General features: G+C 47.3%; 1 protein-coding gene across 1 annotated transcript; it reads right to left on the reverse strand.

The window, feature by feature from the left end:
• On the reverse strand, window positions 1-27,432 carry FAM167A (family with sequence similarity 167 member A). Its single transcript, XM_079969024.1, has 4 exons — window positions 27,072-27,432; window positions 15,367-15,506; window positions 9,839-10,380; window positions 1-1,914 (listed from the first exon to the last, which is right to left on the reverse strand). Exons 3-4 carry the CDS (start codon window positions 10,286-10,288, stop codon window positions 1,651-1,653), a joined length of 714 nt encoding a protein of 237 aa, XP_079825150.1. The 5' UTR covers window positions 10,289-10,380; window positions 15,367-15,506; window positions 27,072-27,432; the 3' UTR covers window positions 1-1,650.

Here is a 27,432-nt window from a genome sequence, read left to right on the forward strand (position 1 = left end):
GCCAATTGGCTTTAGCCAGGACCCCAACTTTTATTGCCAATGAATCCACCAGGTACTCTGGACAGCTCTTATCACCCTGACCATTTGCCATGCTGGCTGCCGTCACTTCTTACTGTTTCCCACAGGAACTTCCTAGGAGGCTGCCTTACACTGACTGAGACCATGGATCCATCTAGCTCAATATTGTCTATTGACAATACTGGCAGCCGTTCTCCCCTCAGATAAAGGATAAATGCAGGGTGTCGGGGATTAGTTTCGGAGGGAACAAATGAAGAACAAGGTGACAGAAGTGTATAGAATTCTATATAAATGAGAGCAGCACTCTTCTCTCTTTGAGAGGATCTCCCTATGAAAATGATGGAAGGGACAGGAACAGGACAACAGAGTTGCTTCTTCACTTGCGGCAAAGCGGATGCCGATAAGGTCACAGGTGGTGTGGAATTCCACAAAGGCAGATTAATTGGTCAATGCATGAAGGACCACTCCCTTATCTTGGCCCCAGTGACCATTTAACTTCAACTGGATATCCATGCCATGCCACATCTCTCCACACTAAGGTTACCAGATTTTTTTCAAAGAATCCGGGGACATTTGTTTTTTGAAAAATTATGAAGTAATATCTTCTCTTATGTGGTCTCCTCTGTCAGATGGCCTTCCTCTGGGCCCTGACCTGCTCTCTTGGAGCACTAGCTGCCATGGAATAGGCTCAGGTTGGGCCTGGGCTCGGCCATGTGTCCTTGACCTCCCAGTGCTCTCCTACCTCTCATCCTCAGCAGTGCGGCAAGGTCGGGGCTCCCCTCTTTTTTCTCCTTCATCTTTCTCTCTCTTCTTTCTCCTTCTCACTGCGTCAGCTCCAGGGTTTTCCTGGCCCCGGAGCACCGCTGGGCAGTCGGCTGGGTGGCCGGGTGCTCTCGCTCCCAGCTTGATTTGGGTCATGGGGAGGAGCAGTGGTTCCCCCAGTTGACGCAGAGGGCGTTCCCGGTTCACCCTCAGCAGTGGCAGCGACAGTGGCAGTCTCAGCAGCCCGGAGCCAACCTGGTAGCATATTTGGCTCTGACTGGCTTCAGGAGCTGCTCGCTGCCATGGCATCCGCCATTTTGCCTTCCCAGAAGTCCCCATATGATGTGTCTTATGCCGTTGAACCAACCACACAACATTCATTCCCTACTAATAAATCTACAACACTTAAAATATAAATCCGGGGACATTAAATGAAATCCGGGGACATTCCGGGGATGGATTTTGACCGGGGACAGATTTGTAAATCTGGGGACTGTCCCCGGGAAATGGGGACGTCTGGTAACCATACTTCACATCCTTATTCCACCCATGGGGAGGGGAGACTGTTTCTGAATGAAAGTATTGGGTTAGGGTAGCCTCTCTGCCTCACCTTGAGGGAGCCTGGTTGTTTGTATTCTCCATCTTTCCTGCAAAGCACTCTGGGAACATGATCTTGACTGTAGCCATCGCCCAGCCGTACTGGATCGGTGGAAGAGCCCTTGCCAGATCTGCTCCGCCTTCCCTCTTTGTCCTCCGACCTCACCTGCCTTCCCCTGCCGAGCAAAAGGACAAGCAAGCTTCTCCTCTTCTCCGTCGGCAAGGTCACCCTCTACGCCCACTTCTGCCCCTCTGCCCTCCCATCCCCTCCCTCTAGCAAAGCGAGAACCGGCGGGAGTTGATGTTCATCTTTGTCACGCCAATGAGCTTGAGTGGGGTGGAGAGGCTGAAGGAGGACGTCAGCGGGAAGTCGCACAGGAGGTCAGAAAGCTCGTCCCGCTCCTCCAGCTCGTAGGTGGCATCGTTGAGCATCCGCCGGTGGAGGTGGCAGGTCTGCTCGATTTTGAGCTTGTTGATGTCGCTGCGCAGGCGCATCAGCTGCCGGGCCAGCTGCTGGTCCTGGAGACGCATTTCCATCTGGAACACAAAAGGCAGGCAGGGATAGTTTCATAGTCAAGGGGCATGAGGGGTTAAAGCAGACCCTCCAAGTGTCGCTACTTTCCAGGGACAGCCCCTGGATGGCTTCTGATTGGATCCCTGAATGTCCCACTTTTCCTTAAGTAATGGTAAAGGGACCCCTGACCATTAGGTTCAGTCATGACCGACTCTGGGGTTGCGCACTCATCTCGCTTTATTGGCCGAGGGAGCTGGCGTACAGCTTCTGGGTCATGTGGCCAGCATGACTAAGCTGCTTCTGGCGAACCAGAGCAGCACACAGAAACGCCATTTACCTTCCCGCCAGAGTGGTACCTATTTATCTACTTGCACTTTGACATACTTTAGAACTGCTAGGTTGGCAGGAGCAGGGGCCGAGCAACAGGAGCTCACCCCGTCGCAGGGATTCGAACTGCCGACCTAGTGATTGGCAAGTCCCAGGCTCTGTGGTTTAATCCACAGCGCCACCCCTGTCCCTCACTTTTCCTTAGGACATTCCTATTTTCATCAGAGAAATGTTAGAGGGTATGGAATATGATTTGATCCTAGAATGTCCCACTTTTCCTTAGGAAAAAGCCCCTATTTTCATCAGAGAAATAATAATAATAATAATAATAATAATAATAATAATAATAATAATAATAATATATTTATATCCCGCCCTCCCCAGCCGAAGCCGGGCTCAGAGCGGATAACAACAGTAAAATAATACAGCATTCTAAAATCAATTCATTATAAAATCAGTTCAAATCAAATTGATGGCAACCATTGGGCTAGAGTTCTGTGAAGAAATTACCAAAGGAGGGGTTCAGACAGTGCCTTGGCCAAAGGCCTGGTGGAACAGCTCTGTCTTGCAGGCCCTGTGGAAAGATGTCAAGTCCCACAGGGCCCTAGGAATATGATTTGATCCTAGAATGTCCCACTTTTCCTTAGGAAAAAGTCCCTATTTTCATCAGAGAAATGTTGGAGGGTAAGATTAAAGTGGCAACTTCAACCAGGAAAGGGGGAAGGGAGCAAATTTGTTTATTGGATTTTTATTCTGCCCTCCCCCCTCCCCCCAAGGAAACCCAGGTGCCAAACAGAGGCACAATTTAAAAACGAAGCAGAACAAAACATTCTGAAAATAATTATGGTTAAAAGCTTTTTAACATTCCATTTTAATTGTAGTCACCCACTCTGTAGTCACCCGTTGGGACACAGGTGGCGCTGTGGGTTAAAGCCTCAGCGCCTAGGGCTTGCCGATCGAAAGGTTGGCGGTTCGAATCCCTGCGGCGGGGTGCGCTCCCGCTGCTCGGTCCCAGTGCCTGCCAACCTAGCAGTTCGAAAGCACCTCCGGGTGCAAGTAGATAAATAGGGACCGCTTACCAGCGGGAAGGTAAACGGCGTTTCCGTGTGCGGCTCTGGCTCGCCAGAGCAGCGATGTCACGCTGGCCACGTGACCCAGAAGTGTCTCCGGACAGCGCTGGCCCCTGGCCTCTTAAGTGAGATGGGCGCACAACCCCAGAGTCTGTCAAGACTGGCCCGTACGGGCAGGGGTACCTTTACCTTTACCTTTACTCTGGGGCATTAGGGTGAAAGGTAGGCAAGAATATTTATTTATTGCACACTCTTCTTCCATAAGGTCCCGGGGTGATTTGCAACATCAAAGCACAATGTTAGGAACAGTTTGAAGCAACTTGCAATCACAAGAATAAGCTGCATCCTAAAAACGTACACCTCAAACGTCAAAAGCCAGGGTAAAGAGGTGTTTCTTCAGCCTTCTCCAGAAGCTGTTAAATGAAGGCACCAGGTGCACCTCTGTAGCGAAGGAGGTCCACAATTTAAAAGCCACCACAGAGAAGGCTCTCTCCTGGACCACCACCCTTGCCTCTGAGGGCAGAGGAACTACAGTCGTACTTTGGTTGTCAAACGCCTTGGTACTTGTATGTTTCGGCTCCTGAACAATCGAAACCCGGAAGTGAGTGTTCCGGTTTTTGAATTTTTTTTGGAAGCCGAATGTCCGATGCAGCTTCTGGGACTTCCAATTGGCTGCAGGAAGCTCCTACAGCCAATCAGAAGCCACGCTTTGGTTTCGTTTTGCAAGTTGAATGGAGTTCCGGAACGGATTCCGTTCAACTTCCAAGGTACAACTGTACTGAGGACATCTCTGCTGATTGCGGCACCTGAGAGGGTATGTAAAGAAGGAGTCCATGTTTTGGGTATTTGGGGCCCGAGTCATTTAGGGCTTTAAACAGTGACGTGAGCACCTTGATCAGAAACACACTCTCAACCAATGCAGCTATTTCAAAACTGGTCTTCTACGAGATCTAGAATAGAAGCCCAGCCAGTAATCCGGCCGCTGCATTTTGGACAAGCTGAAGTTTCCGAGTCACCTATAAGAGTTATTGTTATTTATTAATTTCATAGAATTTACACGTGGCCTGATTGCAAAACACACACACACACATACAAAACCACCCTCTTCAAAACGGTTTACGAATTGGAAAAATAATAAAATCAAGAAACATTTACAACCACGCTTTAACACATACGAAAGTTAAAATACTAAAATAGAATTGCATCGGCTTTCTAAGCATCTGCGTATGCTTCTCTAAACAGGAATGTTTTTAGCAGGTCCTGAAAAGAATACCATGAAGGTGCCTGGTCGATCTCAACAGTGGGAATAACTTCAAAATGACTTCTTCTGCTGCTGCTCTGATTATGAGGGCATCTAGATCTTATGGAAAAAGTAGTTCTTGACCAAAGGTAAAGGGACCCCTGACCATTAGGTCCAGTCGTGGCCGACTCAGGGGTTGCGGTGCTCATCTTGCTTTATTGGCAGAGGGAGCCAGCATACAGCTTCCAGGTCATGTGGCCAGCATGACTAAGCCGCTTCTGGCGAACCAGAGCAGCGCACGGAAACGCCGTATACCTTTCCGCCGGAGCGGTACCTATTTATCTACTTGCACTTTGACATGCTTTCTAACTGCTACGTTGGCTGGAGTAGGGACCGAGCAATGGGAGCTCACCCCGTCATAATAAGCTCACCGCCAACCTTCTGATCAGCAAGCCCTAGGCTCTGTGGTTTAACCCACAGCGCCACCCGCGTCCCTTATAGTTCTTGACTAGATGGCCCCAATTCTTGTGCCCCTATAGTCTTACAACCTTATTTCCATCTGCAATGGGACTCTGCCGTTGTTTTGTTGAGAGGGGGAAATGAGGATCAGTTCTTCAGCAGCTCCAGCCCAACAGTTTCCAAACTTTCCCAGGGAGATAAAGCTTCCCGCCAGCTTTCATTTGCTCTTTCAGGGTGGGAAGGGTCTCTCCCCCCATTGTAAAACAAAGAAGGGAGTCGGTGGGGAGCTGATCTCCACAGGATAGAAGCATAAAGGGGCAACGGACAAAGCCTTGTGATGGTTGACGAAAGGATTACAGCTCTGACACGGAGGAAAGGTGCCAGCGCTGAATCCCTGTCCCCTGGCTTCAGACTTGGTGCTCGGTTTCGGGTGTCCCAGATAAAAAGGTCAAGTTTCTCGCAGATTCTCCTTTGGCAATAGATGAAGAACCAGCGACAGGTTAATTGTGGTGTAGAAGGCAGAAGGCAGCATTCTGGGCCAATGAAGCTGGCCTTTGTATACAATATTCTTAATCTCAGGGCCATAGGTTCGATCCCCCTTTGGGGCAAAAGATTCCTGCATTCTGGGGGTTGGATCAGATGCCCTTTGTGGTCCCTTCCATCTCCACAATTCTATGATTCAATAACCCTCCTCTCTCTCTCTCTCTCTCTCTCTCTCTCTCAATCACAGGATTATACAAGGGAAGGGGGCGGAGATTTCTGACTTGAAAATAAGTGTGAAAAAGCAGAACATATTTCTTCTGCCTAACTTGTACATAGCTCTAAACTATGGTTTATTGCACCATGATTTAGTGTTAGATATGAAGCCAGCTATGGTTTTCCCAGTAGTGGGTTGGGCTCAAAGGTTTTACATATTGGGCACGCAGCTTTGGGCTTCCTCTTTTGCTGCATGCGCCGGATCACCCGCCCACCCTCCCTGAACTGGGGATTTTGCGCTTGACCTTGCTATGCCTGTCATGGGGTCGCCTGTTTGGGGAGCAGGGGCCTGGTAGGAATTTTGTCCATTTGGCTGATTGGCTGGAGCCATTTGGTTTTTTCCTAAAGGTAAAGGTAAAGGAACCCCTGACCATTAGGTCCAGTCGTGGCCGATTCTGGGGTTGCGGCGCTCATCTCGCTTTATTAGCCGAGGGAGCTGGCGTACAGCTTCTGGGTCATGTCTTGCACTTTGACGTGCTTTCGAACTGCTAGGTTGGCAGGAGCAGGGACCTCAACACGCAGTGTGTAATACTTCGCTTCAGCATGTGAGCAGCTCTCCCTGCTTCTCCTCCTTCTGCTGAATGAACCCTCCAAAGTCCTGCTCCAATGGTGCCACCAGCTCTGCAGAGCGGTCTCGAGGTATGCAGGGAAAAACCCCGAAGATTTCCTGCTCCCTGTCTTCCTTTCTAAATTCAGCAAATTGCCCTGGTCAGCATTTCCATTAAATCAACTTAGGCTGGCATTATAATCACAGCCTCTGTTCGGTCTCCAGGCTGCACGCAATTACAGCAGGCATTAACATCGATTGGAAGGAGAAGCACAAAACTGCTATTTAGCTATTTTGACGATGAAAGTACAGGAAATTCAGCCAACGGAGCAGGTGATTTTCTCTAGGACAGCATCACCTGTCTCCTCTTCACTGTGGGGGGGTGGGGGTGGGCAAGAGTGCTTGGGCCATAGCTCAGTGGTTAGTGCACCCACTCTGCGTGCAAAAGGTTCTGGGTTCAATTTCTGGTGTCTCCAGCCAGGGCTGGGACTGGGAGACCACCTGTCTTAAAACCCTGGAGATCCACTGCTATTCATAGAACCATAGAATATTAGAGTGGGAAAGGGATCGAAGGGTCATCTAGTCCAACCCCTTGCAATGCAGGAATTTCAACTAAAGCATCCATGACAGGTGGCCATCCAACCTCTGTTAAAAATTCTCCAAGGAAGGAGAGTCCACCACCTTCCGAAGAAGTCAATGTCACAATGCCTGCAATGCCATATCAGTTTGCAATGTTTTTATTTATTTAAAAGTCCTCATGGAAATTCAGTGGCATTTTAAAAGCATTGCAGGGGGTGGGCTAGATGGCCCGTGGGGTCCCTTCCAATTCTGCAATTCTATGACTCAATCGTTTTCATGCAAATTGCTCCTAACATACATATCTTCACATGCCCTATTTGCCTAACATGCACATTTTTGCAAAGGCAACCCTTAACATAATACTTGTTACTATTGTCACTAATATATGCATTTAATGATGATGATGGTGATGATGATGATGATGATGATGATGATTCCCAGCCTCTATGGGCGGCTTCCAGCAAAATGTTAAAATACAATAATTCATCAAATATTAAAAGCTTCCCTAAACAGGGATACCTTCAGATGTCTTCGAAAAGTCAGATAGTTGTTTACTTCCTTGACATCTGATGGGAGGGCATTCCACAGGGCAGGAGCCACTACCAAGAAGGCCCTCTGCCTGGTTCCCTGTAACCTCACATCTTGCAGGGAGGGAACCACCAGAATTCCCTCGGTACTGGATCTCAGTGTCCAGGCAGAACAATGGGGGTGGAGACGCTCCTTCAGGTATACTGGACCGAGGCCATTTAGGGCTTTCAAGGTCAGCACCAACCCTTTGAATTGTGCTCAGAAACGTACTGGGAGCCTATGTAAGTCTTTCAGGACCGATGTTATATGGTCTTGGCAGCCTCTCCTGGTCAGCAAACTAGCTGCCGCATAATGGATTAGTTGTAGTTTTGCACTTTAGTCTAGTGTATGCACTCTCCTTTTTCCTTTTTTCTTTTTTGAAACATTACTTTGCTGGAGAATGGCATTGCAAAATTCAGAGAAGTGCAGATTTCAGAGGATGCCTCCGCTTTGGTTCGTGTATCGTTTCCGAAAGTGTCAGTTGCATAGATTCACCCTGAAATGCAAATCAAATTTCTCCTTCCTCTCTACTGACTCTTCCCAATTTTTAAAGAATTGAACATGGGAGCTTCTACACGCAACACATGTGCTCCCTGTCAGGGGCAGAGGAAGAGGAGTGTGGGGGGAGCGCACACACACCCCGACAGCATGATCCCGGTGGGGTGCCATCACAGCTGTTCCCCCACCTGCACTGGGCACCACACCCCCACAGGTGATGTGCCACACCCCCAGGAGTCATGCCATGCCCCCGGGATGCGCACCACGCCCCTGTGGGTGGCACGCCACATGCCCGGGACGTGCACCAGCCCCACCTGCTCTCTGCCCCGCAGTACCAGAGCATGAAGCTCTGCCACTGCTCCCTGTTGCTTCAGAGAGCAGTGCTAGAACCAATAAGTGGAAATGGCAGGGAAGCAAATCTCAGCTAAATTTTAGAAGGGACTTTCCAATGGTCAAAACATTATTGAGAGCCAGTGTGGTGTAGTGGTTAAGAGCAGTAGACTCGTAATCTGGGGAACCGGGTTCGCGTCTCTGCTCCTCCACATGCAGCTGCTGGGTGACCTTGGGCCAGCCACACTTCTCTGAAGTCTCTCAGCCCCACTCACCTCACAGAGTGTTTGTTGTGGGGGAGGAAGGGAAAGGAGAATGTTAGCCGCTTTGAGACTCCTTCGGGTAGTGATAAAGCGGGATATCAAATCCAAACTCTTCCAAACTCTTCTATTAGGCAGCTGAACTGGCTGCCTTCAGAGGTGGCAGGTCTTCCATCAATGCATGCATTTATTTGGCCCCAGACAGGAATGCTTCCATTGACCTCATATTAATCAGGATATTAGACTAGATGAACTCCAAAATCCCTCTCAATTATACAAGATTCCATGAATTCATGAGCTATGATCCCTCTCCAGATTTATTTATTTTTAAGCAACATTGTTTAGGTTATCTCTTTTCTTTTCTTTTCTTTTCTTTTCTTTTAGTTATAGTGGAGAAATAAGCAGGTGAGAGAAGAAGACTCCCCCCCCCCCAAAAAAAAAAAAAAACAGCATAAATGAGCCGAATGTCAGGCAGGGGAGCTCAGAGACAGAGTGAACTTATATGCAATTTTATTGCAATCTCCAGTTCGGAAGGAGTTCCTTATAAATGCTGCTGGAAGGAGTATAAAAAGTTATGCATGCCAGCCAGTTTATTGCATAAAGGACGGAGAGAAACAAAAGAAGGAACAGTAGAGGGAAAGGAACAAGAAGGGAGAGGGGGGAAATGGAACACACAAAAAAAAAACCCGTTCAGACTGTAAGCTCCTTGAGAGCAGAGGCCTATTTTTGTTTTTCCTTTCCTTACGGAATGAAGACTTTGCATGTATAAACGAACAAAGGGAAAGAAAGAAAGAAAGAAAGAAAGAAAGAAAGAAAGAAAGAAAGAAAGAAAGAAAGAAAAGAGAGAGATAGAGAGTTGTGTGTTTTCTGTGAATAATTGGGACTAAAGAGGGGTGAGATTTTTCTTCTTCCATTAGGGTGAAATCCAGCACACATACATAAGAAACTAGACCCACTGAAGTCAGAGGAACATGCAGAACTTCGAAACTGTCACTATTTGAGAGTGATATTTAATCACATGCCAGCAAGTTTAGGTTGCACACTTATTGCTGATGGGGAAGCCTTGTGCAACAAACCTGTTTCCCCAAGAGGTCAGACTTCTTGCAATAAGGAAACTGCTGCGGTAAGTGCAGGATAACACTGCTTTAGACACCAAGCCGTCTAACTTCCCCACAAACAAATCAGAACGGATTCTCATTAAATAGCCAGCGTCGTCTAACCTCCCTGCAAAGAAATCAGGGCGAATGCTCAAAACAGGTCGTCAGGAAGCAACGCAGTTAAAAGGTTAATAAACATCAGCAGGAACCAACTTACCAGTTCTTTCCTGACCCAGTTGAGAGCCTCATCAATATTTCCAAAGCCACTGATTTTCTCCTGGGTCATCACCGGAACTTGCGCTTTCAAAGAGCCTCCATTGATATGAACTTGCACCTCTGTTAAAGGAACGCTTTCCCCCATTGGTTTCTCATCCCGGCTGGCTTCTGCAGAAGGCTCTGGGTGGCTTTTCCACGCAATCCCCTCCAGCTGGGCCTTCCACTCCAAATAGGAGGGTCTCCTCGTCTCCAGCCTCAGTTTCTCCGTCAGAGCTTTCAGGTTCCGCAAGTGGTCGTCAGGAGGAGCACCTCCTCCTGCCTCAGGATCTGCACCGTCCAACATTTCTTCTATCTCAATCTTAGGAGCAGACACCTTACTTTCCGGCAGAATGCCATCAACATCCATCAAGAGGTTAGCAGAGGGCTCCAATATCCAGGCAAGACCATCCATGCAGTGATCAGTTGATCCAAATTTCCTTTGCTCAGAAGTTGGGACTCAGCCACTCAGTCCAAGACACCCACTTTAGCAACACGGGACACCATCTAAGCAGGAACACAAAGGCACATTGTTGGTTTTCAGCCGCAAATTGTCAAGGGGGGAGAAGGGGGAGGAACGGACGAGCAACCAGAACTTCCTTATATGACCTGAACTTGAGAAAAATGGAAGTGAAAGCCTTCAGCTTAAACCGTCTCTCTAAGAGACTTCGCCCCGGCTGTCTGGTGATGTTCTCGGGCAAGAGAAAACAAGCTTTCTCTAGCTTTCCCGCAGAAGGCTTTTCCTGCTGCAGAGAGAGACCTGTCAGGCACCGTGCTCAGGGCGAAGAAACGGATTACTAAGGATGAGGTCAGAGGGAGAGAAGAGCGGGAGAAATACTGTAGCAGAGTGTTACACAATTAATAAACCCTTATCTTGTTACCGTACTTGACACGATCTCAGCTTTGCATTGCTGAGCCTTGCTACCTGGGAGGCAAGGAAGGGCTGGTGTAATGGCTTATGGGAGCCCACCCACGGAAGCAATCAACAGGTGCAGGTCTTTATTTATTTCTTCATACTTCAAGCCTGCCCTGAGAGCGCAGGGAAACTAATATGGCACAATAACTCTGTTTACTTTAATGGAACAACGGCATTCTTGCGGCATTGCCAAGAAGGAAGATTGCATTCCAGAGGTCTGGGGAAGCAAAAGGTTTGTACATCTTGTGCCGAAATGAGGCTAAGATGGGGGACATTTGGGAGGGAGTTCCAGAACTGGGGAGGGGGGCCATCACCAAGAATACCCTGTCTCATGATGTGGCCCGTTCAACCAAAGCTGTAGCCAGAGGGAAAGTGGGGCATCTCCACAGATGTTAATGATTGTGGGGAGGCAGTTTGGGAGAAAGCCACTTCCGCCCTGCAGAGGTGGGATTGTGGGCGTCATGGCCCCAGCCCCCACGCGATTGGGGGAATCCCTGGCTGCGTCACCCTGTGCCCAGCCAATCGGCTGGCTTTGGGGGCATGGCACGCCCGATTTACACACAGGCACAGCCAGGGATCTCCCTCTTTTCCCACATACCAGCCACTTGGTTGTCGCCTACCTCATAGCAAGTCGTCACAACTTTCTTAGTATTGGCGGTTAGGCATTGGTATTGGTATTGTTTTGTAGATGGAAGAGGGGAGGTAGCGCCATCACCTGCCCCGCATATTGAAGGGTAGTCCAATAAAGGATTCCAGGGGGTGTGGCCCTGTCCGGAGCCTATGGAGGTGAGGGCCTAAGCCATGCCCCCTATCGGTGACCCTGGGGGAGTTCCTAGTTGATGTGCATCAGCAGGACTCCCCCTAGTGGTGGTTATTTTGCTAATTTTATGCATTGTTTTGTTTTTATCACTTGATTCCCTGCTCTGGGATTGAAACTATTCAGCGCACAGCAGGCTTTAAAAGCTGTAAATAATAAAAATAAATAAATTAAGAGAGCTGGATTTGAACCTCACCTTTACCCTATATATCAACAAAAACAAAAACAGTGTTGCCTTCCCCTGTGCCCCAAATTTATCTGAACAGGAAAGAGAGAACTAGGAATGTGTCTTTCTCCAAAGTGACACAATTAGATCTGGTGCTGGATTCAGAAACAGTTCAGGCTTCTTCTTCTAAGGGTGCGATGTAAAGCAAAACCAACTTTTTGTCTACCTGGGAACGTGGCCAGAAATGAACTCTTGGAACGACCTCGTGCAAACGCATTAAAATGTAATTTGAGCTATTGGGTAATTGTCCAGCCTGCTGAACACTTGCTGGGAATTCATATAATTCCGACACCAAATCTGTAATTATTCTGGGGGAATCTTTTCACAGAAAGAATTCTATTGAAAAACAAATCTTTTTAGAGAACACAGGTCTACTTTCTCCTCAACGTCGCTATTGTTTTGGGGGCAGATGCTCTAAATGGGATGTTGATAAAAGGTATTCACACAGAGAGAGAGAAGAAAGTGAATCTCTGGCTCCCTTGTAGCTGTTAATTGGGCATTTGTTTTACTTTTTGGAAAGTGGGCAGATAATATGGGTAGATAATTTGAGACTCTTGTCTTAATAAACACAAGTCATCTAAAGGAGAAAAGTGATGATAAGGCCATTGCAAACCAAAACACTTCCATCCTTAAAACCCACATTTCTCTGAATTTTCAATGCAGTTTTTCAGGCAGGTAATGGGTACAAAAATGTACACACTGGGCTCAAGAGAGACTGTGTGGTGCAGTAGTTAGAGAGTCGGACTAGCACCTGGGAGACCAGGGTTCAAATCCTTGCTTCGCCATCAAGGTCACTGGGTGACCTTGGGCCAGTGATAGTCCCTCAGTCTAACCTACCTCACAGGGTGGTTGTGGAAGTTAAATGGGGAATGGGAGAAGCATGTTTGCCATCAGTGAATTCCTTTGAGAAAAAAGTGGGATATAAATGCAATCAATCAAGTGTGCATAAAGATGCGTATAATGACAAAAGAAGAAATAAAAAAAAGCTATGGGCAAGCAATTTAAAATCACACAGCATCTGCCCCTGAAGGACCAGGTGAGCAGCCTGGGAGTCATTTTGGACTCACAGCTGTCCATGGAGGCACAGGTTAACTCTGTGCCCAGGGCAGCTGTCTACCAGCTCCACCTGGTATGCAGGCTGAGACCCTCCCTGCCTGCGGACTGTCTCGCCAGAGTGGTGCATGCTCTAGTTATCTCCCGCTTGGACTACTGCAATGCGCTCTACGTGGGGCTACCTTAGAAGGTGACCCGGAAACTGCAATTAATCCAGAATGCGGCAGCTAGACTGGTGACTGGAAGTGGCCTCCGGGACCACATAACACTGGTCCTGAGAGATCTGCATTGGCTCCCAGTTCGTTTCCGAGCACAATTCAAAGTGTTGGTGCTGGCCTTTAAAGCCCTAATGGCCTCGGTCCTGTATACCTGAAGGAGCGTCTCCACCCCCATCGTTCAGCCCAGACACTGAGATCCACCAAGGGCCTTCTGGCGGTTCCCTCATTGTGAGAAGTGAGGTTACATTGAACCAGACAGAGGGCCTTCTTGGTAGTTCCGCCCTGTGGAGCGCCCTCCCTTCAGATGTGAAGAAAATAAGCAGCTATCTTCTCTTTAAAAGACATCCGAAGGCAGCCCTGTTTAGGGAAGTTTTTAATATTTAATGCTGTATTGTTTTTAACACTTGATTGGAAGCCGCCCAGAGTGGCTGGGGAAACTCAGCCAGATTTGGGGGGGGGGTAATATATTATTATTATTATTATTATTATTATTATTATTATTATTATTACAATAGGCAGAAGAAGAAAAACAGATTCCTGTGACGAAACTCCAAGCAGGACCCCATCACAACAGCAACACTCTCATCTCCTGCGGGTTCCAGCAACTGATTTTCAGAAACTGGGTCTCCTTTAAAGAGGACACATGTTGCGGTGAGACCTGGCAACCTAACCCTGTGTTGTGGGTGGGTATGTTTGGATAGCCACAACACCCGATTGGTAGGTCCCTTGATGCAGGGTTCAATCAGGCCAATGGGACTCAAGCTAAACAGATCAAGGGACCTATATATACCTGTGCATGTGACCCAGAGCTTCCTCTTTCGGTGCGTGCATCAGAACACCCGCCCACCTCTCCCTATATTTATGGCTTGCACGCTTGACCTTGCTATGCCATCGTGTGTCATCTGTCATTGGGACAGGGGCACAGCAAGAATTTTCCCCACTTGGCTGATTGGCTGTTGCCATTTGGGTTTCGCCTGCTGCGTAGCAAATCGTCACAACTTGTAAGGTTGCGGATAGGCTCTGGTTCAGGTGATAGGGATGGGAGAATGCTCTCGCCATCCCTATGTGAAGGGTATTCCGTTAAAGGAATCCAGGGACTCGTTGGTTTGAAGGGGTTGTGCCCGTGCCTGAGTCCAGGGGGACATTTGGGTGGTGGAGACAGCCTGCTCCCGGCTTTCCACTTATCCAGGTGTTCACCCTTGGCTGACCTATGCTGGAACTCTGGGTCAGCGCTACCTGCAATGGTGCAGAGAGCTAGTCGAACCAGAGCCTATGCAACCATTCACTTGCTGTAATCAATAAAGTTGTGGCCTAGGTAAAGGTAAAGGGACCCCTAACCATTAGGTCCAGTCTCAGACGACTCTGGGGTTGCGGCGCTCATCTCGCTTTATTGGCTGAGGGAGCTGGCGCACAGCTTCTGGGTCATGTGGCCAGCATGACTAAGCCACTTCTGGAGAACCAGAGCAGCGCACGGAAACGCCGTTTACCTTCCTGCCGGAGCAATACCTATTTATCTACTTGCACTTTGAGGTGCTTTTGAACTGCTAGGTTGGCAGGAGCTGGGAGCAATGGGAGCTCACCCCGTTGCAGGGATTCGAACTGCCAACCTTCTGATCAGCAAGTCCTAGGCTCAGTGGTTTAACTCACAGCACCACCCACGTCCCTAAAGTTGTGTCCTAAATTCTGCCAAAAACCAACTCTGCCAAAAACCAAACCAAAATTTGAGTCTTGTCTGAATTTATTTAAAGGGGAGGTTTAAAGGTCTAAACATGCAAAGTTGATGCCTCCAGCTGTGGAAGCTGAGCATACCTGCAAATGCCGGGACTTAAACCTGGGATTTTCTGCATTCAGTGCAGATGTTGTTCCTTGGATTGTTTTTAATCTGGCTGGTGAACAGAAGGCTGGACTAGAAAAGACTTTGGTCTGTTCCATCTTTGATGTTCTAACGTCTCTAACGTCTGTAAACAGGGAAGACTACAAAGCCCAGCCGCTTTTATTTTTAGCAGCACTTCGGGCTTATATACTTCCTTCTCAGACATCGGCTGCACTGGTCCAAAATGATGGCTGCACCAATGACCTTTGGCTTAGGGAGGTCCATCACCATGGTTACTGTGAATCTATCTAGAGGGAGATCTTCTTAATCAAGGGGAGCGGTTTAGCAAGGGCCATAAATGCAACTGGCTCTTCATGCAGGGAATTCATTTCCCCCTCTCCCTCCCTCCACCATAATTCATAAGCTGAAGCTGAGGTGAGCGGGGCTTACCTGTCACCAGATTGCCTTTTCCTCGTAAGGTTTGGAGGCAAATCGGCGAGATTCTCTTCGAGGAAAGAGCGTTCGTGTATCCAGGAGGACTGCTGTCAGCCTTGAAAGTCCCTCCAGCCAGAGGAGAGGTTAACTGCCATCTGTGTGATAAAAATATATTGAGCAATCAATTAAAGCCACCAGGAAGAAATATGTCAGCCTGGAAATTTACAGAGAGAGAGAGAGAGAGAGAGAGAGAGAACTTACCGTAACTTTGAAAAGTCCCAGGGCTGATTCTCTCAAGTGAGCCAACATCACAATGTATTTTAATTTTAATACAAATAATAATGATTGTTATTATTTGCATTTATTTGTCACAACAGAAAATGTCTCAGAGCAACACTGCATTCCTGGTGAGGCAGTTTACCATATGAACCACACTACCACCCATATAGGGACGCGGGTGGCGCTGTGGTCTAAACCGCTGAGCCTTGGGCTTGCTGATCAAAAGATCAGCGGTTCGAATCCCCGTGACGGGCTGAGCTCCTGTTTTTGTTTTTTTACCGGTTTTTAATTTAATTTAATTTAATTGCCTGTTGTGGGAAGGTAAATGGCGTTTCCATGCACTGCTCTGGTGTCAGTGTTCCATTGCTCCAGAAGTGGCTTAGTCATGCTGGTCACATGACCCCAAAAAACTGTCTGCGGAGCGGACAAACGCCAGCTCCCTTGGCCTGTAAAGTGAGATGAGCGCTGCAACTCCAGAGTTGTTCACGACTGGACTTAACTTTCAGGGGTCCCTTTACCTTTACCACCCATGTATGCTTTGCTGTGGAAGGGTAAATCTCGATTTAGGAGTGTGGTGAAGGAATTGCATGCCGGTGTCCCCACCAAGAAATGTCTTGGAGTTCTCTAGGAGATGATCTACCCAGGTGGGGCTGCCTACCTGTCAATCACCTGACATCCCAATGGCATCAAGTGACCTGGTTTGGCCCACACCACTTGGAATCAACCAGAATGGACAAAGGCACAGTGCTTTTCAAGTGCTGATGATCAGAGCAGTTGGCTTGGCCTCTCAGACTCAATGGGGATACATTTAATGTGTGTGTCTAACACCAACATTTTCCCTCCAAAAGCAGAAGTAAATAACATGATAGCCAACTGATTAGGATCAGCATGACAGCAATCCTAACTCCTGTGCATCGTTTCCTGTGAGTAAGCTTCCTTGACCTCTGTGGTGCTTACTTCTCGTTGCATAGGTTCAAGATGTGGAAGACATTGAACTTTAATGAAAGGTCATCTGCTGACCGAAATGGCTTTTAATTAGAAACGCAGTCTTGCAAAGACCTGCCTTTGAAATGGCTATGGTGAAGCAGAAACCTCATTAAAAAAGGAGACGAATCTGGCCTCTGCTTGGTTATATTTCTCATTCTCTGACTCTCTTTACAGCTACAGTAAAAGGTCACGAGCAAACATGAAAGCCTTGCTATCACCCCTTTCACTTGCTGGAGCAATGAAGGACCACTAAGTGTCTTTGTGCTCCAGCAGATCACACAATCACAACACAGAGATTGTTATGAGCGTCCTACTCTCGTGTAGGACCCTGGTAGAGACACATGCCCGACTGGCATGTTCTCTCCCTCCTGGTCGATTGTTTGGGAGCTTCAAAAGCTTTCTTCAATCCAAACATCACAGCGACTGATACCAAGAAGGATAAGCACACTTAGGGATCCGCAGAGTATTCGCAGTTTGCGTAACAGACTCAGTAGCACAGCATTTTGGCTAATCTACTTTATTTACGTATAATGCACTCAGAGCATTCTGCCTTAGCTCCTTCCTCTTTCTCATCAGACAGCAAAGAGAAAGAAACAAAGGACAATAGTCCCACTTTCCGGAACACAGTAGTACAAAACATCCTGTCTCCATCTTCTTCCCACACTGTGGAATGAAAACATACACCGTCATGTGATAGACAGCAATCTCATGATTGCAAACACGGAGCAGGAATCCCAACAGAGTTAACCCCCCTGCCTACCTCTGTAGAAAACTAACGGGTTTGCTAGAACATTCTGATGCCGCAACCTCATTCTTTAATCAAGTACCTCAAAGTGCGTAAGTGGACGGTGTTTGCATTATTATAGTGGAGAGGTATTTAAGTATATACTTAAGCAATTAGCATTCCTTTGCAGCTTGAAGGAGCTCCCGTTACATAGTTCACATATTGTCCCCCAACTTTTTAAAAAGTCACAAGCAGCCCTAATCATAACCAGGAAGCATTTTAAGAAAAGAAAAAGAAGGAGAATGTTAAGGACGTTTGCAAGGAGTGGCTCCATCAGGTGCAGATCAGAAATCCAGATAATGGCAGCATAATGCAAGCTGTTATGAAAAGATTCCAGCCACAAAGCTGGCAGATTTCAGGATCTTCCCTGACCAGATAAGAAGAAGTTCTAAGCTCTTTGTTGACAAGGTCCTTCTGTACCCTAGAGAAATTCAACCCCTTCTTAGAGGCGTTAGATGGAGTTCCAGAACCAAAGCCAAGTATGATCTTTGCATTCCTCCCAGTTCTTTGGAGTAAAATGAGGCGACTTTAGCCAAAGGGGAGGCATGGCTCATTACCCTCAGAGAGTTGGAAAACATCCATTGCACCTGGGCAGAGTATGTCAGTATGTGAAGGGAGGGACGTTTAATCTATAAGATCCTGCACACCCCAGAAAGCAACAGGCTTTGACAGTAAATGGGGAGATATGCAATTTAGGTGTTCAGAGCAACAACTGTCAGGAGGTCCTACACATGAGTAGGAGTCTGGCAGAGACACATGCCCTCCTTGTTGTTCATTTGGGAGATTCAAAAGCTTTCTCCAGCCCAAACTTCACAGTGTCTGATACCAAGAGGCATCAGCACACTTCAGGATCTGCAGAGTATAGGCAGTCAGCGTTCAGACTCAGTAGCACAGGTTTTGGCTATACGTTTATTTACATATACACACTCGGAGCATGGTAACTCAGCTCCTTCCTCTTCAGCATCAGATAGCAAAGAGAAAGAACAGGGGACAAATGTCCTACATCACAGAAACACAGTAATAAAAACATCCTGCCTCCGTCACTTCCCACAATGTGGAATGAAAACATATACCGTCATGTAATAAAAACAATCCCATGACTGCAACACAGGGAATGAATCCTAACAACAACCTCGTTCACACGACCCAAGTGCCCCATATTACACCAGTAGCCAAAATTGAAATTGTGTAAACCTTTTGGGGGAAAGTGTATTTCTGAGGTTTGATGGCTCATAACACCACTTTTCTATGGAATAAAACCATAAAATTATATATCAATGGAAAATGTAATGAAAAATGTAATGCAACAAAGGTTGTTCAATTATGGAGGTCTATAAATTGGATAAAAAAATTGGATTCCAGGTGGAAAAATCGAAATTAGAAACAGAATTGTTAGAACCCAAAACAAAGAATCTGTCAAAGATGTATAATTTGCTGCTGAAATGGAATACTCAGGACGAAACGGTGAAATCTGTTATGATTAAATGGGCACAAGATGTTGGATACAATATTATGTTTGCTGACTGGGAACAGTTATGGACCACCGGTTTGAAATTTACAGCATGTAATGCCTTACGAGAGAATATTATGAAAATGATTTATAGGTGGTACATGACCCCAGTCAAGCTTGCAAAAATCTATCATTTGCCCGATAATAAATGTTGGAAATGTAAGGAGACTGAAGGTACATTCTTTCACCTTTGGTGGACGTGCCCAAGGATTAAGGTTTTCTGGGAAATGATTTTTAAGTATACCTTCCTGAAAAAACCAGAGGCCTTTCTCCTGGGCATGGTTGGCCAATTGGTGCCAAAGAAGGATAGAACTTTTTTTATGTATGCGACAACTGCAGCAAGAATTCTTATCGCAAAATACTGGAAGACACAAGATTTACCCACTCTGGAAGAATGGCAGATGAAGATGATCGATTATATGGGATTGGCAGAAATGACCGGCAGAATCCGAGACCAGGGAAAAGAGTCGGCGGAAGAGGACTGGAGGAAATATAAAGATTACTTACAGAAATATTGTAAAATTAAGGAATGTTAGAATGATGTTGGACAGAAATTAAGTGGTTACCAGCTGTAATGCAAAGGTTGAGTAATAAGCTAAAATAAGTTACATTAAGTTACAATAAGGATTTGCTGAATTAAGAATTTGAACTGGAATACAAAGGGGGGAGGTGAGAGGAGGTCTGGGATATAAGGTAATGGAAATAAGTAATGGGAATTATATTTGTTTTGTTTTAATTGTGTATTTCTGTATTTTTGTTATTTTTGTGTATTTTTTTCTTTTTGTATTAAATTGGAAATTTTAATAAATATCTTTAAAAAAAAAGAAAAGAAAAGAAAAAAGGTTGTTCAATTATCTGTATTCTATCAAAAGTTATAGCCAAATAACTAGAAAAAGGAGGCACGACTTGCTTAGGTTGATATGTAGTAGCTTTCCTCCATTTGAACGTAGCCAGTGAGCATGAGCGTTTAGAGAGCCAATCAGGTGTTATGAGCCATCAAACCTCGGAAATACACTTTTTCTAAAAGGTTTCTACAATTTTGGCCACTAAGTGTACTGGCAAAGCAGCACTGGTTCAAAGTGTGCCCATGCTGAGTAAGGGTCAGACTATCTATCTCTCGATCCATTCATGAAATTTACAATATCAGAGGGAGTTGACTTTTTTGGAGTCTGACCTGGAGATGACAGAAATAGATGCTGCATGGACAGCATGTGATCTGCCACTGAGCTATGGCCCATAAAAGCCCATAAAAGGTAAACCAATAACATAGGTAAAGGTAAAGGGACCCCTGAACATGAGGTCCAGTCGTGGCCGACTCTGGGGTTGCGGCACTCATCTCGCTTTATTGGTCATGTGGTCAGCATGACTAAGCCGCTTCTGGCCAGAGCAGCGCACGGAAATGCCGTTTACCTTCCTGCCGGAGCAGTACCTTTTTATCTACTTGCACTTTGACGTGCTTTCGAACTGCTAGGTTGGCAGGAGCAGGGACCGAGCAACGGGAGCTCACCCCGTCGTGGGGATTCGAACCACCGACCTTCTGATCAGCAAGTCCTAGGCTCTGTGGTTTAACCCACAGTGTCACCTAATATATGCACACTTCTTCAGATACACTGGAACAGAAGTCACCAGCCCCTTATATATAGTGAAGAAGTGTGCATGCACACGAAAGCTCATACCAATAACAAACTTAGTTGGTCTCTAAGTTGCTACTGGAAGGAATTTTTTTTTATTTTGTTTCAAGTATGGCAGACCAACACGGCTACCTACCTGCAACCAAATCCCTTTACTGTTCCTCATAAAGCTTGGTTTCCAAACCTTTGATCATTTTGGTCGCCATCCTCTGTACATGATCCAGCTTCTCAATATCCTTCTTAAACTGTGGAACCAGAACTGGGCACAGGACTCCAGGTGTGGTCTGACCAAGGCAGAATGGGGTAGAACTATCACTTCCCCTGACCTGGACAACTAGACTCTTGCTGATGCATTTGTTGAATCGCATTAGCTTTTTTTTTTTTTTTTTGCCTTTTTGTTGAGTATAATTTCAGTTTCAATTACAGTAATTATTTCTATGTGTGCATCTATGCAGATGCAAATAATCCTTTCATGTGTGAGAGTGAGGCATACTTTTGGCAAGTGTTTATCCTAAAATAGCCTGTGCTGTTAGATGGCAGCTTCCTATGAATGACTTAGAGACCATGTCTCCAAACAACATTGATTCCTTTTGGAAATGTACTATATTTAGTGTACTCTCAGACCGAGGAGGAGGAGGAGGAGGAGGAGGAGGAGGAGGAGGAGGAGAAGAAGAAGAAGAAGAAGAAGAAGAAGAAGAAGAAGAAGAAGAAGAAGAAGAAGAAGAAGAAGTTGTTATTTGTACCCCGCCCACCATCTGGCTAGGTTTCCCCAGCCACTCTGGGCGGCTTCGAAAAAGATTAAAAATACATTAAAATGTCACACATTAAAAACTTCCCTAAACAGGGCTGCCTTCAGATGTCTTCTAAATGTCAGGTAGTTGTTTATCTCTTTGACATCTGATGGGAGGGCGTTCCACAGGGCGGGTGCCACTACCAAGAAGGCCCTCTGCCTGGTTCCCTGTAGCTTTGCTTCTCGCAATGAGGGAACCGTCAGAAGGCCCTCGGGTGGAGATGCTCCTTTAGGTATACTGGACTGAGGCCATTTAGGCTTTCTCCCTTCTGTTCATGGTTGTTGTTTTTTTTTAAAAAAAAAAGGAGAAATTTTTATTTTGTTTTATTGACAGGAGCCACACCTGGGAGGCAGTGGGTCTCCTACATCAAGCTTCAGCACTTTCTCTGTGGCAACTTTGCATTGATAAACGTTGCCATAGTGATCAGCGAAGAGATGGCCAGCAAGCTTTGAAGCCACGGGTGAGCAACGAGGCTCTTCAAAAAAGAACAGAATAAAACATCTTCCACAGCCACACTTTCTTTCCTGTCCTTTAGTGGCAAAGGGAAAAACAAGCAGGGGGGGTGTTGGGCTGTGTGAAAGAAAACTGGGTGCCAGTTTGAAAAGAGATTTTAATTTTTTTTTTGCTTTAGAGGACGTGTGATGCATGGGCAATCCCACCCCACCCACCCACCTCCAAATACTTGCCTACATTTGGAGGAGGGAAATAGGCAAATGGAAGGGCTGATGGGAGTTGTAGTTCAGCAACAACTCTGGAGGGCCAAAGGTGCCCCACTTGATTTAGGCCCTAAAACTTTTTGGGGGGATAGAAACAGGGGCGGAGGAAGGGGGCAGTGGGGGCGGTTCGACCTGGGTGTCACCACTGAGGGGGGTGACAAATGCCGGGCGGCACTCACCACGGGGCCTGCAGCGTGCCCGAGCCACGTGACTCTCCTGGGAGAGACATTGTGCTGGGCCCGGGGGTAACCCGAGCAACGCGGTCCAGGTCCAGTCCTGAATCCAAGGGTTCCACAAGGGGTCAGTCCGACAGGGCCGAGGCAGGACACGAGGCAGGAAACCAGACAAGGTCAGGCACAGGATCACAGGCAGGTTCTGGCAAACAGCAATGTTGCTCCTGCAACCTGGGGCAGGGTCCAGCAGCCTTTTATGTCTGTCGGGGTAATGGCTGATCCTGATCCCCCAGTGACTCACCTCCCTGTCTCGCCCGAAGGCGAGTACTCCGGTCTCTCCTTCTCTCAGACCTGAGTCTCTGCAGCTCAGGAGACGTTGGTGGGTTACTCACCACCGCCTCAGCCTCTCTTGACCCAACTGGTAGTGGAGCAGCTGTAAGTGATTGCCCAGCTGGAGGCAACGAGGTAATCCCCACATCTGGAGCCAGGGCTGGCTCAGGCCCCTGACTTGGCCCAGCTGGTGTTTGTTGCAGGGGAACCTGTGCAGACTGGGGCTCTTCAGAATCAGGCCCCAGACTAGGTTCAGATGCCGCCTGAGGCAAAGGGTTCGGTGCGGACTGAGACTCCTCTGGCTCTGAGTCCGAGCCCGAGTCCCAGGCCATCACAGACATGGTGGCTTGGGCGTCCACAGGCTTCATGCTGCCCAAACAGTCCGCCCGCTGCCTGCACCCCAGCTGTAGGGCGGCTCAGTGGGAGCAGGCAGGCAGACTCCCACTGGCTCGCCCCACCCCTGCGGGTGGCTGGCCCCACCCCTGGGCATGCGCACTGCCCCAGTCGCCCAATCAGCTTGCTCCACCGCTGGGCAGAAATGGCCTGCGGGGCACAGACTAGCCACCCCTGGTTCCGGTTCTGCATGCACACAGTGCTAAGTGACCATTCAGTAGACCCTCCAGATGTTTTGGGACTAAAATTCCCATCATCCCTGACCACTGGTCCTGCTAGCTAGGGATCATGGGAGTTGTAGGCCAAAAACATCTGGAGGGCTGAGGTTGAGGAAGCCTGCAGTAGACTGTCATCCATATCAGACCTATGCCAAGGGCCAAGGATTGACCAAGGCCCCAGATCCCCCTTTAAAAATAAACCTCCAACAACTTGGAATTCCAGTTCTTATCAGCATGAGGCCATCATTTCGATTTCCTATCACGCCGCTAAATATTTGATGTAAAAAAAATAAGGATAAGAAAATTCGCAGGAACAAATTCATTCCAGCCCTGCTGAGAGTCCTTAGCGTTTGCTGAAAACAGGATGCAATTTTCTAGTGCTTTTGCAGAAGGAGGTTGAGAAATTGCAGAACAGCATTTTTCCACCTTCCCAAAGCTGTGCATTGCAAAAAAAAAAAAAGGAACATCCTGCTCATTTAAATGGATGCATGGACGTGAGCCTGCAAATGGGTAAACAAATATAGGAGCTAAGCCAATGAATAATAAATGGGAGATTCATATTATATCAGCGCATTATGCCCTTGGGGAAATCTGTCCGAGGGTCTGTTGGCTTGACCCTTGGTGGTGGGGGGGGGGGTGTTGTCACATGGTGCTAAGATTGCCAGAATTTTAACTCAAGATATCCAGCATTTCTAGGCATGTGCGATGTACTGGTCAGAGTGCTGGACAAGGATTGGGGAGACTCAGGTTCAAATCCCACCGCAGCTCACTGGGTGACCTTGGGACTAGACTGTCTTTCAACCTATCTTACCTTGCATGGTTGTTGTGGGCAAAAAAAGGGAGCAGAGAATGATGAATGTTGCCTTGAACTCCTTGGTTGAATTATAATAATTGCCTTGCTTTTCAACATCTACATGAAGCCACTGGGAGAGATCATCAGGGGGTTTGGGCTGGGTGTCCATCAATATGCAGATGATACCCAGCTCTACCTCTCTTTCAAATCAGAACCAGTGAAGGCGGTGAAGGTCCTGTGTGAGTGTCTGGAGGCAGTTGGAGGATGGATGGTGGCTAACAGATTGAGGTTGAATCCTGACAAGACAGAAGTACTGTTTTGGGGGGACAGGAGGCACGCAGGTGTGGAGGAATCCCTGGTGCTGATGGGGTAACTGTGCCCCTGAAGGAGCAGGTGCACAGCCTGGGAGTCATTTTGGACTCACAGCTGTCCATGGAGGCGCAGGTCAGTTCTGTGTCCAGGGCAGCTGTTTACCAGCTCCATCTGGTACACAGGCTGAGACCCTACCTGCCCGCGGACTGTCTCGCCAGAGTTGTGCATGCTCTGGTTATCTCCCGCTTGGACTACTGCAATGCACTCTATGTGGGGCTAATTTGAAGGTGACCCAGAAACTACAACTAATCCAGAACGCGGCCGCTAGACTGGTGACTGGGAACGGCTGCCGAGACCACATAACACCAGTCTTGAAGGACCTACACTGGCTCACTACGTTTCCGAGCACAATTGAAAGTGTTGGTGCTGACCTTGAAAGCCCTAAACAGTCTCAGTCCAGTATATCTGAAGGACCGTCTCCATCCCTATTGTTCTACCTAGACACTGAGGACCAGTTCTGAGGGTCTTCCGCTGATTCCCTCCCTGCGAGAAGCCAAGTTACAGGGAACCAGGCAGAGGGCCTTCTCGGTAGTGGCACCCGCCCTGTGGAACGCCCTCCCACCAGATGTCAAAGATAACAACAACTACCAGACTTTTAGAAGACATCTGAAGGCAGCCCTGTTTAGGGAAGCTTTTAATGTTTGATGTATTACTGTATTTTAATATTTTGTTGGAAGCCTCCCAGAGTGGCTGGGGAAGCCCAGCCAAATGGGCATATTATTATTATTATTATTTGTGGCATACTGCCTTTTTAGGTAGGTACATTTTTGAAAACAGAAAAGGATCCTTTTGTGCATACAGTGGTACCTTGGGTTAAGCGCTTAATTTGTTCTGGAGGTCTGTTCTTAACCTGAAACTGTTCTTAACCTGAAGCACCACTTTAGCTAATGGGGCGTCCTGCTGCTGCCATGCCGCCGGAGCACGGTTTCTGTTCTCATCCTGAAGCAAAGTTCTTAACCCGAGGTAATATTTCTGGGTTAGTGGAGTCTGTAACCTGAAGTATATGTAACCTGAAGCGTATGTAACCCAAGGTACCACTGTATTTGCAAACTGTGCTAAACATGGATCCACCCCATTTGATAGCAAACAACAAGAGCAACAACCTTTCTTATTTGCTTATTGGCTTCTAAAGCAGGCTTTCCAATCTCAGATCCTTAGGAGTTAGGAACTTAGGAAGGTGTCTTATATACCAACTCAGACCACTGGTTCATCTGAGCAGTGACTTTCCGGGGTCTGAGGCAGGAGATGTTCCTTACCAAAGGTTGAACCTGAGACCATCTGCATGCCAAGCCGATCTCCTGAGCATCTTCCCCCAGGGGCTGAGATCAAAACCTGTCACTAGCTGTGGAAGAGAGCCCACCTTCTGATTGCTTTTCTTTCGCGTTTTCAAAAAGAGGATGCAGAACAGCAGACAAAAGGAGAGAGGGAGGGAAAATCCACCCATTTCATCAATGAGAACTGCAAAGGGTGTGGAATGTGAACCTTTTCAGAAAGGCTTTCGAAGATAAATAAGAGACGAGAGTGGGGAGCTGAGTCTGCAATCATATGAAAATCACAGACTCTGAGGGAAGAAATTCGATCCAGTTCTCATCCAAAGGCGAACCTACAAAATTTGCACTTTTTGAAATAATATTCGAAGTCCTCTTCTCAAATTCACACTTGTGCGAATTTTGCTGGGCAAGTAACAGGCATGAATGTGCACACACTGGGATGAAGCATGCATAGAAAGGCACACTTAGGTGAAAACAGCATAAGAAAATGCATTAAATTGGGGGAAATTGCTTTGCAAAAAAAATGTAGATCAGGGTGAAGGGAATGTACACAGAAATGTTTGCAGGCAGAGAAATTTGCACTAAAATACAGATGAATGTTCATGAGGACTAGTCGATTTTTCCCCCTAATGTGCAAATTCCTGGGGAAATGTGGAGTACTGGATTCAAGATAGGAAGAATAAGAAAAACAGAGAGAGACCGGAATGGGCAGATCTTCCCAGCCCTTGTTCCCTCCAGCCACAGAAGCCACAGGACCCATCACATTCAACATGGGTTCGAACAAAATCTCACCACCTTTTCAGCTTGCTGCTGCTGTATTTGTGGACGCTGCTTCATTCAAAGCGCTGCTCCCCATTCCACATCTCCCCACAACCCAAAGGCATCTCGGCTGCTCTTACTTGAAACCTCGCATCCTATTGTGCTTCTACCATTGACACCGCGCTTCCATGAGGTCCCTCAATATCCAATGTGTCAAGATCCGGATTTCGTTGTACACCACTCATGACTTCTTGGCTGGGTGTGTGAGAGAGAGAGCGGTCAGAAGGAGTGCTGTTGTGGGGCTGCTCACACACCCAGCAAGCAACAGGCTCAGAAATAAAGCCTGCCTTCCCTTATCAGAAGATAAGCAGAGACATCTATCCTAATTCCTCCAAGCAGGTTTTAGGGGACGAAGGGGCGTGTTCCTTTCTGCGGAACCGGCTGCCAAAGCTGCACTCTTGCAGTCACAACCTTTGTGGTTTTTAGAAATATATGCACATATATAGGATGAAATTGCCCGGGGGAACAAGATGCATAAATGTCAAAGTCTCCACCTGGTGGTAAGAGCCCTGGGGTAAGGGTGGGTGCAAGGATTTACACACCATTGATAAGGTAACATCTTCAGGAAACGATCATTCCCTGCCTCCTTTCAGGTGGTGGGTGGGATGGAAGGTGGCAGAGAAGCTGGAGAGTTAAAAATATATTAAACTTACCAGAATTTGCATGGCGTCAGGGGCATCCCCCATTAATATTCCAGTGGCGAGACTTCAGCGCTTTGCTCTGCCTCTCTGGCTCGGCTTTCTAACTTGAATGTCTTCAGCTGTGCTGCTGCTGATGTCGCTTCCAGTCCTCCTCTAAACCTCCAAGTCACTGGCTGTGTCTCTCTTGGCTTTGAAAAATGTGTGTGCATCTTTTTTTCAAAGGGACTTCTCTCCCACCGTGTGTGTGTGTGTGTGTGTGTGTGTGTGTGGTTGTGTCAAGGCCGTTGCCTAGCTACCGCCGTACTATTCCAGTTTGAGGCTTTTCACGCCGGTATTTCTGTCCGCCGTCTCTCATTCATGCCAGCCAGCCTGG

The sequence above is a fragment of the Podarcis cretensis genome, assembly GCF_951804945.1.
Source record: "Podarcis cretensis genome assembly, chromosome: 3".
In the NCBI taxonomy this organism is placed as follows: domain Eukaryota; kingdom Metazoa; phylum Chordata; class Lepidosauria; order Squamata; family Lacertidae; genus Podarcis; species Podarcis cretensis.

Bases quoted from the DNA above. Each gene is read 5' to 3' on its own strand.
- FAM167A (XM_079969024.1), bottom strand. From the start codon at position 10,288: ATGGATGGTCTTGCCTGGATATTGGAGCCCTCTGCTAACCTCTTGATG. The intron at 1,915-9,838 runs GTAAGTTGGTTC...TTTGTGTTCCAG, and splicing joins ACTGGGTCAGGAAAGAACTG to ATGGAAATGCGTCTCCAGGA.